Raw genomic sequence first — 20103 nt, 5'->3', positions numbered from 1 at the left:
ATTACTGATAAATAATAATATTTTTAGTATAAATATTGATAAATTAATAATTTGATAAATATAACTTATTATATATTAATATACTTTTAGAAAAATATAAATATATTAGATAAGATATGTATATTTCTAATTAATATACTTATATTTTTGTAAAAGTATATTAATATATAATAAATTAAATTTATTAAATTATTAATTTATCTATAAATATACTAATAATATTATTGATATTAATTTATTAGTAATATTATAAAAATAATAATATATAAATTTTATTTATTTAGTAATAATAAATATATATCATTGGATACATTAACGAAAATTATAATATATGTTAACTTGAATAGATAAATAATTGTATAATTTTAAAATATTGTGTATATATACATATATATATATATATATATATATATATATATATATAAATTATTAAATTTTTAATAGGAGAGACTAAAATTTCACAATTATGATATTTGAGGGACTAAAATTATTCAATTAAAAATTAAAAGACTAAAATCACATAATTGAAATACTTTATAGACTAAAATTACCCAATTAAAATCTTGGGATCAAAATTGTACAATTACAATACTTGAAGGATAAAAATCTAATTAAGTCTAAATAAAAATAATATTATATTTTAGTAAAATTATTTATTGTAAATTTATAATATAATTTATATATTTAAGTATTATATTTATGTATATTTATGTATGTTAAATATTATATTTAATAAAATTACTTAAAATTTTTTAATTTTTGTTAGATTAAAAGATATTGTTTTCAAATTTTAAAATCTCAAATTTGAATAATATTATTTTTTATTATTTAAAATTTAAAAATAAAATTATTAAAAAAATTATATTAAATCATATTATATATAATTAATTATAAATTTTAATTTTAATTATATAATAAATATTTAAGATGTTATTTATGTAGTATGATTATAAATTATAAATGGAATGGAAAATTAGGAAAAGAAGAGAACATAGGGTGTGGTGAGAAGGGTTTTTATTTGTTTCCCCGTCACCCCCACACCGTTTCTCTTTCTCATTCTCTTCTCTTTGCGCTGCGCAGAAGAGAGAGAGAAGAAACATCTTCGACACAACACATCACAACACAACACCCTCCAATCTATCGTAGTGATATGCAGCAAGGTGATCCAACTGTCCTAAGCTTGAGGCCTGGTGGTGGTCGCGGCGGTGGAAGCAGGCTTTTCTCCTCTCCCTCTCCCTCCGCCGATCTCCCGCTCACGCGCCCCCATGCCGCCTTCTCTCTCAAGGTCTTCTTCCTTTTAGATCTCTGTTTTATTTTTCGACCTTTTGTTTAGATCTCGTTACTGCTTATGGTGTTTGATGTGTAGGGTTGTGGGAATAGGAATGAAGTTATGTTGTGAGTGTGTGAAGTTGGAATGTCCTGATTCTTGGTGGGAGCACTCAGTTATGTGTTCTCGCTGTAAATATGGACGTAAAGCAATGTGTGGGCTTTAGATGGGCTTCGCTCAGTTTTAGATTGCCCATAAAGGACCCACTTATATTGGTGTGCTTGTTTGTCTCTGACTAGGGTTTGTTTTCCCTCTTTGAGGGTGTTTGGGTCTGGTGGAAGGGGTGAATCAAGGTTAGAATTTTCATTGGAAGAGGTGTCCACATTTAGTGTCCCACAGGATGGTCTTTGAACTTTGATTTGAAGTAGACAATTGTTGAAACTTGAATGCTTTGCCTGTTATTTCGGAGCTGTCTGAGGCTGCATGGCGTGCTGAATGATTCTGTTAACTTTGTTGGAATGTTTGTTTGTAACTACTAATGAGTAGTTGGTAACGAAAATGATTGTTTTCTTTGATAAATGTTACTAGACATGTTGGTTTATTATTGAGGGACATGTGTGGTTTGTGAAGATTCTCGAAACTTTGTTATTGCCAAGGGAATGGTTGTAAAGACGGTTTTTATGTAGCTGCGGCCTTTGACTTCATGACGATTTGTCGGTATGTTTGTTCCTAATGAATGAGTAGTTGGAAAGCGTAATGCCTTTTTTCTTAGTCTAATGGGACTAGCCATGTTGGTTTGTTATTGAGTTTCATGTGTGGTTTGAGAATTCTCAAAACTTCCTTATTGCTAAGGCAATGGTTGTATAGACGGTTTTTCCGGCGCCGCCTTTGGCTGCATTTTGTGCTAAATGACTTTATTAACTTTTTTTTTCCGTATATTTATTTTTAATGAATGAGTAGTTGGAAAGTGAAACCTTTTTTTCTTGGACAAATGTTACTAGACATGATGGTTTGTTATTGAGTTTTATGTGTTATTTGTGAAAATTCTCAAAACTATCTTATTGCTAAGGCAATGATTGCAAAGACGGTTTTCCTGAGCTGCCTTTGGCTGCATGATGTACTAAATGTATCGAATGAGTAGATGGAAAGCGAAACATCTTTTTTATTGGACAAATGTTACTAGACATGTTGGTTTATTATTGAGTTTCATTTTTTGTTTGTTATAACCATTTTTATTGCCATAGTTTGTAAAAGACATGGATTTTTTCTGCAATATTTGTGCATGTAGCTTAGTTCATTGGAGTTTGTGCTATTATTTTTATGGTTTAGTGGTGATTGTTTTACTCTGGGCCATGTGAAGAGATTTGTATGTTATTTGTTCTTGTTTTATAGACTGGTGATTCACGGTTTGAGGGTCGTGAACGTGTGCGGTATACCAGAGATCAGCTTGTACAGCTTAGAGAGGTAACTGTTTGCTCTTGCTATTTAAATTTCGTTTTAATTCTCTGAGCTATTTCTAAAGTAGCAACTTTTTTTACTCTGTATTATATATTTCTGCTGCCTTTTCCTTGATTGATTTTGAGCTTTATACTAAGCACATCTATCTTCTGCAAAAATTTACTGTAAAATTAACATTCCGTGATGGCTACTGAATTTTTCTAATTTTTTGTATAGATTTTAAGTTTTATACTAATCACATCTATCTCTTGGCTCGTTGTTGTAAGCCTACTACACTTTTTATATCTACAACTTTTAAACAATGGATTATTTTTTTTTGGAGAAAAGGGGAGGAGGATTCTGTCCACTAAAAGGCGATTTATGTTATTACGTGAGCCTCTGAATACTTTTTTATTGTTTCATTCACTTTTCTCCTCCCCCTTTGCTTCCCATACATGAGGGGAATCTACTTCTGAAATATCATATGTCAGTATTCTTTTGTGACTCATGTAAACATATAAACTGATATTTATGTTGCAACTGTTATCTGGCTGTTGAAACTTTTGATTTCTAGGTTGTTGAGGTCTCTGATGATATTCTAAAGATTAAACAAGATATAGAAGCTGAGCTTTTTGGTGAAGATCAAAGTTGGGGCCGTGCTGAAATCAATGTAACTATCTTTTTCTGTCTTCTAATTATATTGTAAATTTTTCTAAGAACCATGATCCTCTTCATCCCATTTGGTAAGTTTATTGCTGAAGTTGATTATGTTTTGGTGGAAAGCATAATTGTTTGTATCACATGAAGTGAAGACTTCTCTATAATTAGAATATCATACTGATATTTGTAGTGCTACATTTATTATTTTGATTGTTTCAATTAAAAATTTATAAATCTATATATGTAATTCTATTCACTATTCAGCACTCAAGTTTTATGTAATAATGTTCACTTTATCTTCTGCAGCTTCCTCATCAATTACAAAATAGGTACTCTGAGCCAGATAACCGTGATTGGCGTGGTCGTTCTGGTCAACTTCCTGCTAATCCAGATGAGAGGTCTTGGGACAATAGACAGCAGGATGCTGGTCAGGTTAATCGCCATGACCAACTTAATTCCCAGTTTGCAAGGACACAAATCTCTTCTACGCAAGGGGTAAGCATCGGAAGAAATCAATATCAGTGTTTTAGTTGACTTTATGAGTTTGTTTGAAATTTGCTATCAGTAAACATGGAAGTGCAACATCACTGCTGTAACAAATTTTTCCTTGCATGAGAAGTTCCAAATATGTTGCTTCTTATGGTTCAATGATAGCATACCATTACCTGCTATGTTATCCTTAATTATCTGAACATCCATTTTGGCTCTTTGGTAACCTGTTTGATATGAATTTCGTCACACGAGATATTTCCACAGGATAGAAGGCCCTAGGTACTCTGCTTTAGTAGAGATTCACAGATAGTGGTTGCAGTTTTTAAGGAAGGAATGCAAATTGTTGGTGTGGGGTGGGTTTTGCTGTCATGGCGGGTGGAACTGTGTTTTGCTAAAAAATTGAGATGTCCTTAATGTGCCAGCAACCACAATTTCAACATTTGGGGCGAAATATTGTGGACGCAACAGATTGAATTTTCCTATTTTACCGTTTTGTTATTGAATTTGGGTTTTTAATTTTTTTAATCTTTTCATTTTCACCCCCTGTTAATTCTTGCAGATGTCTTTCTGTTTTCCCATTTATGCTTTTTACATAATTGCCCCTATTAAGTCTTTTGTTTTCCCATTTTAAATTCCTGTTTTATGTTAACATTCAGTAACATTTAACGTTTTTACCAATTCTTCCCTATCAAGTCTTTTGTTTTATCTCTTTAACTTTCCCCTTTTTATGTGAACATTCAGCAATTTATGAGTTCCCCGTTTCAAGTTCCGACATCCCTCAGTTTTTAACCATTTATTTCTTCTAAATTTTTGTCATCGGTTCTTTTCACAATGAGTTTTTATTATTAGTATTTAAATAGATTGTCCGTATTCTTTAATAGTGTTTTTTTCTATTTTCAATATTTGTGTATTATATAAAATTATAAATTACATATATTGTTGTCTAGATTTCACAACAATGATCATCCCACTATCTGCTATCCTGCTATAGTATTTGTCGGCTTGGCTGCTATCCAGGATTGACTGCTTAGAGAAGGCCATAATTACATTACTTGTCACTTGATGTATATATTTATTTTCATCAAAATTGTTGCTACAGATACCCTGATGAATCTGTGACCAAGATTTACCGATATTTTTATGGCTTATATGTATTCTTAATCTGGCAAGATATGCATTTTGAGCAAATTTGACATGTGATGCATTCATTATCACATAAACACTTTACTTTCTTGATGGTATGTTTGTCTTAGTAATTAAAGTTTTCAGGCTTTTCTTGTGTTTTTGAGTTTGTTGGTTATTAATGTAGTCTCATGTGCTTCTATCCATGTATCAATTGCCACTTTAATTTTATTATTTTTTTTATTATATTTATTTGCACTTGGAGTTTGTAAGTATCGAGAAGAACTAACTTGAACTCTTTAGTTGTAGTAATTACAATCATCAAAGTTTTTTATTTTTTATTCTGAACTGCTGTTAAAGAAAGGAAATTACTTTTATTTAGAGCTCCTTATTTGCTGTATGATGTTCTTTTTAAGTCTAACCCATTCCTCCTTAGACTAGTAACTGATGATGATTAAGTTGTGCTGGCCGTATTAGAATTACTCTATTAAAAGTAATTGTCATATGCTGATACGTTATTTTTAATAAGATAACGATTTCATTTCTTATCTATTAGGTTGGAATAATAAATTTTGTATTTTTTTAATGACTTTCTTTTTGTTCAGGGAGGACCTACTCCTACGCTAGTCAAGGCTGAGGTTCCATGGTCAGCTAGAAGGGGAAGTCTCTCTGACAAGGATCGTGTCTTAAAGACTGTGAAAGGGTAATAGTTTCTGGATACTTGTGAATAACAGTTAGATGATTCCTTCTTGCTATGCAATGTGGAAGGTTTCTGGGTTGCCATATATGGTAGAATCTTAGCGTCTGTACTCATAACTTAATTGTGAAGTAGTTGGCCTGGATTCTGGCAGGTAGTAAAAAGGCTTGAACAATGCACAGTTTGAGGGATTAAATCATTGGTTATTGAATGTGAAAGTGAAAAATTAAAATAAAGAAGTCAGTATTTTCTACTTAGAGATTCCTTCTTTTTTTTTTTTATATATATATTTTTTTATCATGTATATATAAAAAAGCTACTTCTGAAATTGTTTTTAAGCCCTTCACACACCTTATCTGTTAAGAATCTTTGGAATTGTACAGCTTCTGATTTTTATATAGAATTGGATGACTCCTGCTCAATGTTGTTAAAAAACCACTATAGAACTGCTTTAACACTTTATCATGGTGTTTTCTGATGCCTCTGCCTTAGGCAATTTGTGAAGGGAGGCCTGCTTTGGTGGTGCCATTGGCTGCAATGGCGTATTTATATCGCAGAACTTTGGCATTCCACTGTATTCTGCCATATTCCATTGATAACCATGCTCCTGCTATATGGTCCCTGCTATTTATATGCTGTTGTCTTATTTTATGCAGAATAATGAATAAATTGACTCCTGAGAAATTTGATGTCCTGAAGGGTCAGTTAATCGATTCTGGCATTACATCAGCTGAAATCTTGAAGGTCACTTTTCAACGGATGTTGTCAATCTATTTCTGTTCACATTCTTAGTTGCTGTTGTCTTAATTGCTTTGTTTTTTGAATGCAGGATGTCATTTCACTTATTTTTGATAAGGCTGTTTTAGAACCTACATTTTGCCCCATGTATGCTCAGCTGTGTTCTGATCTTAATGAAAAGCTGCCTCCATTCCCATCTGAAGAACCTGGTGGGAAAGAAATCACCTTTAAGAGAGTACTCCTGAATATTTGCCAGGAGGCTTTTGAAGGTGCTGAAAATCTGAGGGAGGAAATAAAAAGGATGACTGCCTCTGAGCAGGAGACGGAGCGTATGGACAAGGAAAGACTGATCAAGATTCGTACCCTTGGAAATATCCGTTTAATTGGTGAGCTATTGAAGCAAAAGATGGTTCCTGAAAAGATTGTCCATCACATTGTTCAGGTTGTAAGGATTTAAGATGTCAAATATTACATAAAATGTATGTGTTGGTTTGGCAATATCCACTTACAAGTATGGTTGTTAATTTGAGCAGGAGCTTTTAGGATCCCCGGAGAGCAAGTCTTGTCCAGTTGAGGAAAATGTTGAAGCCATATGTCAGTTTTTCATTACTATTGGCAAGCAGCTAGATGAAAGTCCTAAATCACGGCGTATAAATGATATTTACTTTAGCCGATTGAAAGAACTGAGCACAAACCAACAACTTGTACCCCGGCTTAGGTTCATGATTCGGGATGTTATAGAGTTGCGTGCTAATAATTGGGTTCCTAGACGTGAAGAGGTAAATTAGAAAATTGTTATATTTTTTGACATATAGTTCCCTATGTTAAGTGCACTTGTTATTGATTTATGTTTCAATGCTGACTTATGTAGGTCAAAGCGAAAACCATTAATGAAATTCACTCCGAGGCAGAAAAAAATCTTGGTTTGCGGCCAGGTGCCACTGCAAGTATTAGAAATACCCGTGGTGGTATTCAAGGAAATGCCAGCTCTGGGGGCTTTCCTATTGCTCGACCTGGTACAGGGGGTTTGATGCCTGGAATGCCAGGGACCAGGAAGATGCCTGGGATGCCTGGATTTGATAACGACAACTGGGAGATTCCTAAGACTAGATCCATGCCAAGAGAGTTGTCAGGTGTTCAAGCTGCTGGACGCAGCAACTCTTCTTTACCCTCAAAGCCCACAACCCTTAATTCGAAATTGCTACCTCAAGGTAGTGGTGGTATTGTAAGTGGAAGAAATAGTGCCCTAGTACATGGAGGTGGTACAATTTCTGCTCGCCCGACAAGCTTTGGTTCAAGTCCTGAGGCAGCACCTCAACTCCCTTCACCTGCTAAAACCGTTACTCCTGTTCCTGTGTCCTTTGAGAAGCCACAAGCTCCAGCTCCAAAATTGAAGACTGATGATCTTCACCGCAGAACTGTCTCTATTCTAGAGGAGTATTTCAGTATTCGGCTTTTGGATGAGGCATTACAATGTTTGGAGGAATTAAAATCTCCTTCTTACCACCCTGAGGTTGTTAAGGAAGCCATCTCCCTTGCACTCGATAAAAGTCCACCGTGTGTTGAACCTGTTGCCAATCTCATTGAGTATCTGTATATTAAGAAGATTCTTACTCCTATAGACATAGGGACTGGCTGTTTGTTGTTTGGTTCTCTGCTGGATGATATTGGGATAGATTTACCTAAAGCACCAAGTAATTTTGGTCAGATAATTGGGAAACTAATTGTGGCTGGAGGTTTGGATTTTAAGGTGGTGAAAGAGATTCTGAAGAAGGTGGATGATGACATGTTCCAGAGAGCAATATTTGAGAGTGCGGTAGGGGCCATTAGATCTGCTTCTGGGCAAGCTGTGTTGGATTCACAAACATCTGATATTGAGGCTTGCCAGAGTCTGCTCAAGTGAATCAAAATGATTCTTTAACTGGACCAACCTGTCTTCCTTTGCTGCTACTTTCAAATTTAAATACCTTCGTCCTCCCTTTTCAGTAAAAGCATTTTGTATTAAAGTATGTTATAAATGGAGTTTCCAGTGTCAGGTTTTTTTTTTCAAGCTGTAAAATTTTATTTTTGATTTTTTGAGATGTTTATTGAGGGAAAAGTTAAACCATAAAGCTACGGATTTTATTTTCCGGTTAGCTAATCAGGTGCCAAGTTTCTCCGGTTAAGTGTCCTTAGGGGTTCAAATGTTTTTGTATTTCTTTAGTTTCAATTTTTACTTAATTTTGTTGACATAGTAATTGTTTAACTGGTTAGTTCATAAATATCATTATCGTTATATGTTCATTACCCTGTTTGAAGATGTTGATTGCTCAGCTTGCACTCATGCTGCTGCTTGTTGCTCTTATCTTGAGGGTTATGAATGACCCGTCATAGAACCCTATAGGTGAAATCTTGTTTTGGAAAATGTGTCATGAATTACAATTTATGATCAATGCTCTCTCAATTCCACCATACGAATGATACGATCCTTTCTTTGGAATTATGGATATTTGTTGTTATATATAGAGTTTTGGAATTATAGATATTTGTTGTTATATATAGAGTTTGATATGTGACGCTTTTCACCATTGGTTTTTATCAGCAGTTTTTGAATATGATTTTCTTCAATCATTTGTTATAATCCCTCATCTTTTTGTACTTAATGGAAAGATTCCAGTTTCATACGCATGTTACGTGCTCTCCTTTGTATTTAGAACAGAAAAAAGAAGCGACGGCCGGTTGCTACATCCAACCACTTGTCATTTGCGAATGGAATAAGAATCAACGGCTCAATCAAGATCTTTTTTGTCTCCCGGATATCTTTTATAAATAAAAATAAGATTACTGCTGTCATCATGAAATTTGTTTTTCATTTATGATTAACCTTTGAATAATGGTTCAAGTCATTGATCTTTAGTTTTTTTTCTTCTTAAATGTGTTTAGTTCTGTAATTCATCAAATAGATAATTGTAGCCTTTCAGATTTAAGGGCTCAAATCAAGTCCCCTAGGACCCCTACTTTTAAAACTATTGAACTTCAAATTAATTTACTGTTAAATTTCTAAAGATATTTTTAGGTGGCAAGAATTTTGGTGATCTAACTTATTAGAGACGATGTGACAAATAAAAATTAAAAAGGGTTGGATGAGGTTTGAATTCACTATTCCATGCTTTAATAATAAATGAAGATCAATAGGACCATAATTAATTCTTTTTTAAAAGGACACTAATTAACTTTATAACTATATGAAATATATTATACACAATTTAAGAGTGCGACGAACTAAAAATGCAGACACATTAATTACCCGCAAATAAATAATAATATTATATAATTAAATAACTAATATCTTATACTTTTTATTTCAATTATAACATGATCACTCTATATTAAATAATTTTTTCTTTTTATAAAATTGTATTCTTTTGATACTTTAGTGATTGGAATACCATTGATATAATAGATATTTGTTGTTTGTCATGAGAAAAAATTGTTAAATATAATTAAATTTCTATGATCAAGTATTTGCAACAATATTTTAATTAATAATAAAATTGAAATTTGATTTTGATACAGATATAAGGTATTATTATTGATGTAATAAATTTTTAGTGAAATACAAAACATAATAAAAAAAAGACTCATTATTTTTAAGATATTATTTAATAGGTTATTTTAATTTTAATTAAAATGTTGAAATAAAAAATTTAAAAATATAAAAAATTATTTTAAATTTATTTATTTTTATTGACATAAAATTATTACATCAATCATTAAAACATTGAAAGAAAAAAAATATATAAAGCAATACAATTTTATAGAAGAAAAACTATTTAAAGTGGAGTGATTAAGTTATAACTAAGGTAAATAATATTTAAAATATAATTTTATTAATATATTTTGTTTTATAATATTATCACTTTATGATATTATATTATTCATTTACTTGTATTAAATATATGTCTATTTTTAGTTTCCTACACATTTAAGTTTGTTATAAAAAAAATTCACTCATTTCAAGAATAATTCTTAGTGGAGTGATTCTACTTAATAACTTATTTTATATTAAATTTTATTTCAGTCATTTAACTATTAAATTAAAAGTTCTTAACGAAGAAATAAAATATAGAACATTTGAAAACAATTTGATAATTGGTTAGATTAATTCAAATTGTCATATATTCATAAAAATATATTTTTTACACTAATTTGAATCTATATAACGAAGTATCGTATGATTTTTAAACTTTAAAAAAAATTAAAAATTTGATCCATTTTTTAAGAAATTTTAATTTAATGGTTGAATCATTAACATTCAATGTAGTTATGAATTTGATATTTGGTTACATTAATTCAAATTGTCATATATTCATAAAAATATATTTTTACACTAATTTGAATCTATATAATGAAGTATTATATGATTTTTTAACTATAAAAAATTAAAAATTTGATCTATTTGTTAAGAACTTTTAATTTAACGGTTGAATCATTGACATTTAATGTAGATTATGAATTATTAAGTAGAATAATTCTATTAGTGTTACTTCCCTCAAAAAAAAATTCTATTAGTGTTACTCTTGGAATAAGTTGATTCTCACCATAAATTATATATAATATATTTTTAATTTAAATACGTTTTTAGTTTTTCAAATATGAGATAAAATTATTTTTGATCTCTCACATTTAAAGCTATGTTTTTAGTCTTGTAATTTCTTTTTAAAAATATTATTTATTGTATTTGCTTAAATATTGTTAATGAATTGGTCAAACGTTGTCATCTAAAATTCACCTACTAGTATCTTTGTCGATAAAAGTGTCATATTGAATCCAACTGATGCTACATAATTATCTAAATATGTTATTATTAGTAAAAAAGATATGCGTGTATGATAGTTTAAGGGGATTAAAACAAATTTTGTTTTTGAAATTATTTGAATTGAAAAGATCAATTTTAAATTTAAGGAACTAAAAGTAAATTTATCTTAAATTTAAAAAATTAAAAATATATTTAAGTTTATAGTTTTCATATGTGTAAGTGTGCATGTGCACAAATATAGGGTTGAGATTCATTAATACCATGATACCAAATTAGTGAAATAACACTGTCCATAATTTTTTTTTATAGAATGTAAATTTAATTGATCCAACCATACATTTAATTATATCACACTAATGATCATGGATATCAAGTTTCAATTGATTTGAGATCTTCAAGATATATTATCTAACAAAATAAATATTTAAATGTATTTGAGATATCATTTTAGATGTTAAAATAATATGATGAATTATCAAATAACTTTAGAATTGTATGTAATTTTATATATTTAATCTAATTAATAATATTACCAAATATATTAATTAATATAAATTTATATTTTCATGTAAATTTATATAAATAAATTAAAAATCATTATTCTATAGAAAGGTACGTAAATATATTGAATATGATATAATATATTAATAAAAGAAGGTTACTTTTTTTACTGCAAAAGAAAGAATTAAAAATACATTATATGGATATTGTTTTTAGTGAAATGGTGAATATATTATATAGATAATAATATCTTATTTCAATATCTAAAACATGCAAAGAAAATTTGAAAATTTTTTATTTATTTTAATTCCTTTACACTTTGGAATCATTATATTTGATCCGAAAAATTAGAAAATTTTAATTTTGATTTTTTTAAAATATTTTTTTTGACTTTTATTTTAAAAATATCTAAATTCTATAATTTTTGTTATAACAATCATTTTAAGATAAATAAATTATATTTATTCTAATCATCTTAATTTTTTTTTTAGAAATGTCACACTCTTACATAATATTACAAATAGCTATAAATATCACTTAGAATGATCACTTAATTTAGATAAGTAAGTAGTTAAAAAATATCATGTAATAGTAAACACTAAAAATAATAATTTAAAATTTTAGAGGGATGAAAAATAAATAATTTTTTATAAACATCAATCAAAATTTATTTATTTGTATAAAATTAAAAATATATTTAATAGTAATAAATACATAATATATTTTTCTTTGTCATATATATATATATATATATATATATATATATATATATATATATATATATATATTAAAGAAATCTATTAGTCTAGCTGTTATAGAAGTTCCTTGTTGGAATATAACGGTGGGGTTTTGAATCTTCTCCAACACAGAAAATTTATCTCCTATTTTTAGATTGTGTCACATAGTCATCCGATAATACATATTTGACACCACATCATAATAAGATGTCACATATTAATTTTTTTATTGTCATATCATTAAAAGTTCAAAACTTGTCAATGAGAAAAAAGTTAAGAACCTAATTAATGTAATGTGTATTCAAAATACTAAAATTTCAAATTCACCGTAACATAAGATAAAAATAAAATTAAACAATTATTTTTTATATTTGAATTTTTATTAGATCAAAATACAAATTTGGATTCTCAATATATCAATTTTAATTTTAACAAACTTATACATTTTTATTAGAGAAAAAGTTTTTAATAAATATTTGGTTACAATAGATAAGTCTTTTAGACAAACTAATTCGTCTGTGTAAGACAAATAAATTTAATATGTATCATTTATGATATCTGATAACTAAATTATATTTGGCTACGTTATTCTTTAATAAATCAAAAAGAACAAATTTTTTTTTAGTGCTTACACTTCAAAAAGAAATGAAGACATTACTAAATATTATATCACTTAAATATGAATAAATGTTAAAACTTAATTAATAGATGTGAATTTGTTACCGACTAAAATTTCGTATTTTTAAAATTAAAAAGATTAAATATCTCTATTTTAAAATAGAAAGACTAAAAATTATGAATTGATAGAAATAAAGAGACTAAAAGTGCAATTTAGTCTAAACAATTTCATACTTCCTACTGTAATTTATTATAAAAATTTTTTAAAGCCAATTTAATCTTAAAATATTATTTTAAAATTATTTTTTCATTAATCAAACATGATTTAGTGATTATAAAGTCTATTCTAATATACTTGATTGACCTGATGTCTAAACACATAATAAATTTTGAATTTATTTTTATTAGAATTGAACTTAGTCTATCCAACTTTCATTGGATTGAGTATATACTATTTCTTAGTAACCATTAAATATGATATATAAAATTTAAAAATATTCCCCACTAGATTGGATCAAGATTAATGTTGATACACTAGTTTGTCTAGAAGCTCTCCTAGTGGCTTGTGATGGTGCGGTTAGACATGCGTATGGAAGTTGAATTTCTACTTTTAGCAAGAAGTTACAAGGGTGCTTTGTGGACGTTACGGAGGTTTGGGCTATAATTTTAGCATTGGAACATGCTTGGAGCTTGGGCCACCGAAAGATGTATAGATAAAATCTGAAAACAATTGACTATATCACTAATGAAATTATGTTTGACGATTCTCTCTATGATCCAGTTAATTATGGACAATCTCTTACTCAACGAAATTGACATATTTAAATCACTTCTGTTACTTGAAGGAGTAATTGCCTTGTTGATTATATGATCAAATTGAACCATTCTAATAACACTACTGTGAAGATCTTTGGAATCCCTCTCCCGGATTGGAAACACATTGTGCATGTTAACTTAATAGGAGTTATCCTTCCTAGTTAATATCGTTTTAGTTATTCTTTAGTAGAAAAAAAACTAAAAATATTAAATTAATATGAATTCTTTTATACTAGCAGAAAATAATTCGCTAAATGACAAAAGTAATTGCATCAAGAAGGATCTATACATTAGGTAAATCAGCTATATTATATATTATCCCTTTTCCCGTGAGTCACTCCCACTAGCACCCATTGCAACAACTGTCATCATGACAACTCACTTTTTTAATGACTTTGTCAACATGCTAGTTAGTACCATAGATAAGGAGATCTTCCTTGGATAATAACCAAACACTTCACCACAGATATGACCCAGAAAATAGGCATTCTGTGTGCCTGTCTCCTCACTGTCTTGCTTATGTCCAATTGCCTTCCAATTTCAGCTGAAAATGGTGCCTTGAATGCACAAAGTACAACTGAATTTGTACACAAGCACACCCTCTTCCTTCAACCTAGAAAGCTCGGAGTTTATTCAAGGAAAATACGAGGAGGAGGGATAGCAACTCGTGCTCGAGGCAGAACATCCTCAGCCACACGGAGTCATATATCTATGTCTACATCAATTTTTTGCATATCCCTTGTGTTTATTCCTTATCTAGTTTAATTTTCACATATCTTTCATATATATATTTTGTCTCCTAAATGTGTGTGCTTGTAAGAGGTATCTTTATCATACACTAAAAAGTGGAGGTAATGATAAAGTTTAACTGATTTTTTTAATCATGTATGTTGGGTTGTATAATTAAGATTAATTCTTCTCTGATGTAATACTTTCCTTATCTTCAGTTGTATTTTGATGATTGTTACGAGGGTTTGAGAATAAATTTTTACTGTTGTCTCAAGTGAGTAATTAAAGCCCTTTTAATTAAAGGAAATTTAGTTCAGATGGTTAAGTTGTGCGTATGAATTGCTTGCTTTAAACTTTTTAGTACTTTCTTTGAATTTTTAGTACTTTTTAGTTTGTTCGATTCCTTGGCCACCTTTTTAGCAGGTGAGTGATCTTCGGAACTTGCTCTTTTTCATCTCATGTTAGCAAGGTTATTGTAATCTATTCCACTTTTTAACATTTTGACGATTAAAGCTACTGCCTCATGAAAATATTAGAAAATTGAAGGGAAGAAGAAATCTGTTTGCTTTTCCTTTGGTACTAGGAACCGATTGATAAGAATCTATCTAAGCATTGTAAGCTATCTCAGGCTCAAAATATTGGAGAATAAGAAAGCAAATTCTCCAATTTGTTCTTCTCTCATTAACTATATGATTTACATTTCGTTTTTATAAACTAAATGGAACAACTAACCAGAGCCTTTTGTGCAGAAAAACAAAACAGCATATAGCTATATTTGAAGGAGAAAAAAAATATACTACACTGCCTTGGGATTTTTGCTGGTTTATCTTTCATAAAATGAGATACATTCCGAGTGGTTATCTTACTTTACACAAAAAATATGGATAGCCATTATTTTATAATAAATACAAAACTGCATAACACAAAATATATCAATTAAACTGACATGTCAATTCAAAACAATATTCTTGAAGTAGCATATCAAATCCCAAGTCCAATAATACTCCTCCTGATTTGCTTTCCAACATAATCCCAATTTCTTTCTCAGCTGCAAAAAATTGGACCTTGGCAATGATTTTGTAACTTGTTAGAATGACATTAGTTGATCGTTTGTATCATGGAAGCCAATATCTTTTATTGCGGTCATTGTAATTTTTTCTATTCATAAAATAATAACATATATAATTAAATAGATTAATACATTAATTAAAAAATAAATTGTTTTTTAATTATATATGCTCAATGTCTGTTAACTCTCGTTTGATACTAATGGTTGGTAGTCTAGATGTTTATGACTAATACTTGTGATCATTAAATTGATGGTAATATTTTTTTATTTGTGAGAATCGAACATATTTACTAAAAGAGTTTAAATATTTATACATCCTACTCAATCAATTGAGTTATACTCCTTTAATATGAACAATAATAACTTGAAATAGGTAGCTGCCAAATGGTGACTACGTGAGTCATTAACTATTTATCATTTTTTTTTTAATTCAAAGGAGATATATGGTTCTTACACACAGTGAAAGTGGAAGAGTATGTTTCGGAGCAACTAGTGATTACTAATTATTTTGTTACCTATATGGCACAACTTTGCCAAAGGTCTTGGACCACCCATTCGATTCCTCCTATGCTGTAACAGAAATAAGACAAGAAACTTAAACTAACTGATCGTAACAACCCTTATCCTAATTAATTAACGGACAAGTTTTAGTAAAACAATTATCAATGGTTGAACACCAAGTCAACCGAGAAACATACGAGAAATCAAACATGTGTTAGCGTCAAACTTAATTTCACAATAAACCTCTCAGAATTTATAGATGAAGGGATCTTGTTCACAACACTACAACCTAGAAGACTCACAACTATGACACAAACAAGATACATCTTATGTGTCTCTTTCTTCACTTTCTTGTTACTGTCCCAATGGAAGCCATCTTCAGCTGATGAAGGAGCTTTGAACACACAAATAAAAGGACACGATGATAGCCACGAACTTGTTCAACCGATAGAGAAGAGGCTATTGGAAGATCATGGCCTCCTCCAATATCACCACAGAAAGCTTGCATCTTCGGATAAGAAAAAGAAGAAAAAGAAGGGGAAAAAATCTTCAGCGAACAAGAGCCAAACATCTATATCTCATGCCACCTCAATATTTTGCACCTCCATTTTACTTGGCCTCCTCATCATCTAATTAGTAACCCATATGTTCTTGTTGATCATTCATAATTATGCACACTATTATTTTGTCTATTTTTCCATGCTAATAATAGATTTTGAGTCCTGAATTTATATAGTGTTGTACTAGCTTGTGTTCCTTACTCTCCCCCAATCCTCGTAGGTTGGTGAATAGGTAGGTGACCATAGGAAAAATAACTTCAAAATGTGTAATGTACTTTAAATCTTAATTTTTGATATTTCCTGATGTTATATATAGTTGGATCCAAACAAACATTTATCCAAATTAACTATTTGAATTTAATAGTGCAAGAAGATCATTTTACACTAGTCGTAGACATGATGTTACTCCCCCCAATATAAAAAAAAAAAGACAATGTCTCATTCATCAATCCATATAGAAAATGACTTTCAACGTGAAAAGTGGTATTCTACCACAATTGATGTAAAATGTTAGTTTTATTTTATTTATTTATTTATTTAATTTTTTTATTCTAATATTTCAAACCTGTAAACATTCAAAAACAGGCCAGACAAACACAAACCAATACAATTTATATCAAAGATCCAAATATCACCATCATATTAATTCTAGAGTATCATTTGTATTAAAAGTACATAAATATTATTAAGACAAAAATACATTTTTCGTCCTTATATTATTTATTAGTATAATTTAATTCTATTTTAATTAATTGAATCAATTTAGTTTTATATTTTTTAAATGTATCTCAATGTTTAATTTTCTGTTTCACTACAAAAAATGTTCCATATAGTGACATACAAAAAGTATCACTATAGGTATAATATATGTAAGTATATACTTATTTGACATATAGTTACATACAATTTTAGTATTGATTTTGAATGAGATTTAACAACATACTGTATTTTGTATGTCACTATAGTTTATACTTACACTTTTTAACAATATACTAACATATATTATATTTATTATGTGGATAAAAATAATTTTTAGTGACACGTCACTAGTACACAAAGGGTCTTTTACGTCGCCTTTTTTGAGCCTTTTATGTCGAAAAAGGTTCCGACGTTAATACGGGAGACGTAAATTTACGTCGTCACTGGAAGGCGACGTAAATTTACGTCGGGGATTCTCACCGACCGACGTAAAAGGGACAAAAAACAGCCACAATTTTACGTTGGACATGGAGTGGTCCGACGTAAATTTACGTCGGCCATTTCAAGGCCCGACGTAAATTTACGTCGGACAACGCCATGTCCGACGTAAATTGTGGCTGTTTTTTTTTTAAAACGTTTATAAATTTTTGATATACCCAACACCTGCATATAAATATAGTCCAAAATACAAAATCTAAACCAGGCAGTCCAGAATAGAAATTCAAATTATATTTCAAAATTGAATGACAAAAGTTATAAATCCTATTATCCTAAAAAAGCTATAAAACATATGTTTGTCAATGCTATCTAACTAACTAAACTAACTAACTATCAAACTATAAACATAATATCTAACTAACTAAACTAACTAACTATCAAACTATAAACATAATATCTAACTAACTAAACTTAGAACAAAAGTTGTCCATTGTTCTCTTATCTTGAGCAACTCATCTTTGGGCAATGAAGATGGATCTTGAAAGACCTGAAACATTAATTTAAGTGTCATTAATATGCAATGTTAATTATCCTAAAGGTAAATATAGTTAAATAAATTTTGATATGAATTACCTGCGCCCAAGAATCAATAATACCCGCAGAAACTATGGCTCTCATCCAATACATGATGTAATAGCCACATTCAAACGAGTCTTGTTGCTTATTACACTAAAATGAGAAACAAATAACTATTATTTCCAAAGTCAATAAATTTAAATATTATTGACTGTATGAATTAATTTGCTAACCTTAGGGCATATGAAATGCAATGACTTTGATGATCTGCCTCTTCCACTTAATATATTAGCTCCAGACACGATTCTAATTAATTGAAATAAAAACAAATGTTAGCCAATATATATAATTACAGTTTTAAAACATAATGAAAAAATTTAGTTACCCTTGTAATTGGCATTTAATTTCGTGGCTTGGTTTTCGATGTAGTGAACAAAACCACACCACGGTGTATTCCTTAGGAATGATTACCATTAACTGCCAATGGGACCTACATTGTATGACAAACAAATTAGTTATAAAATTACCATGATTAAAAAACAAATTAAAAAACTAACCCGTCAATGTATGGAGCCATGTATATATCTCTTCTTGAGTCACTCATCCATGTTTGCATATATTGCTGGATCTGGACCTGAGTGTTTCCTGATTTTTGGATTGATTGAGGCTCAATAAGAGCATAGATTTTGTTTTTGAATCACTTGTTTTGTCATAGAAGTCATGTGTAGTCCTTTTACTTGTTGAAACTTCCTACACTAGCTTGTTTGACCTAAATTTTTTTTTGTGTTGATTGTGTCTGAAATTTTTGTGTATTTTCTTATTGAATTTGAACCTTAACTATATGTGCTTTTGTTTTACATATTTGAGTTCATAATTTGCTATTAGTTCTAGCAAATTTCCTAGAGTTAGGTTTCTATGATGTCTTGTTAAAAGTTTTGTCAAAAAAAATTCATAAACACTAATTCCTATTAGGTTTTCCTTGAGTCTTTTGTGTGGCTGAAACCTATTGCAATTTTTGAAACATTAAAACAGAGACAAAACAGAGGTGTAAGTGTTCTAAATGCATGAGAAAAACAAAAGAATGAGTGCTTAAAAATTTGACCTAAAAACACTACAAAATTGTGAAGCACTAGTTACAAAATGCATGTGAACACCTCTTGTTTTGTGTGAAATTTTTGCTGCAGTTTTAGTAGCCTAAATCCGAGACTTATATGTGTTTAAAAGGCATTTGAACTCCTGATCATTAAAATAAAAACAAGTGAAAAATATTTTACAAAAAGAAAAGAAAGAAAATAGCAAAAGAAAAAGCCAAAAGGAGTGAAAAACCTAGTGAAACTAGTTCTCGATTTTGGTGAAGCTTTGCCTTAAATATTTTCAGTCCAGCCACATAATTTGTGTCTTATTTTTGTTTCTAATCTTAGATTTGTTTTTGTAATCCACTCTAGTGCCTTTGATAGGTTATCTTTTGTGTGCTAGCTTTCTAAATTTGCCTTAATTGTTGCTTGTCATTTTTGTGGAATTCCTTCTAGTCTTGTCACATTTTCTTCCACCAATTGGTGTACCTGTTCCTAATTGTTCCTTTTCAGTTTTTGAACTAATATTCCAGCATCTTAAGGTGTGTTGAGTGCCTCTTGGAAGGTGTTGAAGG

At 29.8% G+C, this 20103-nt stretch overlaps 1 protein-coding gene and 1 non-coding gene across 2 annotated transcripts; both read left to right on the top strand.

Annotated features, from left to right (window-relative positions):
- Positions 1–987: 987 nt before the first annotated feature.
- On the top strand, positions 988–8696 carry LOC109793590 (eukaryotic translation initiation factor). The gene is made up of 9 exons (XM_020353062.3): positions 988–1285; positions 2660–2731; positions 3279–3374; positions 3671–3859; positions 5584–5681; positions 6332–6419; positions 6505–6855; positions 6947–7192; positions 7285–8696. Exons 1-9 carry the CDS (start codon positions 1151–1153, stop codon positions 8314–8316), a joined length of 2307 nt encoding a protein of 768 aa, XP_020208651.1. The 5' UTR covers positions 988–1150; the 3' UTR covers positions 8317–8696.
- LOC114915534 (small nucleolar RNA snoR103) lies at positions 1439–1542 on the top strand. Its single transcript, XR_003803602.1, has one exon. It is a non-coding gene; the product is annotated as a small nucleolar RNA snoR103 (small nucleolar RNA).
- Positions 8697–20103: the final 11407 nt, after the last annotated feature.

This window comes from Cajanus cajan, chromosome 2 (genome assembly GCF_000230855.2).
Source record: "Cajanus cajan strain Asha chromosome 2, NIPB_CcT2T_4, whole genome shotgun sequence".
Lineage (NCBI taxonomy): Eukaryota > Viridiplantae > Streptophyta > Magnoliopsida > Fabales > Fabaceae > Cajanus > Cajanus cajan.
This window is presented reverse-complemented; position numbering and strand designations above follow the sequence as displayed.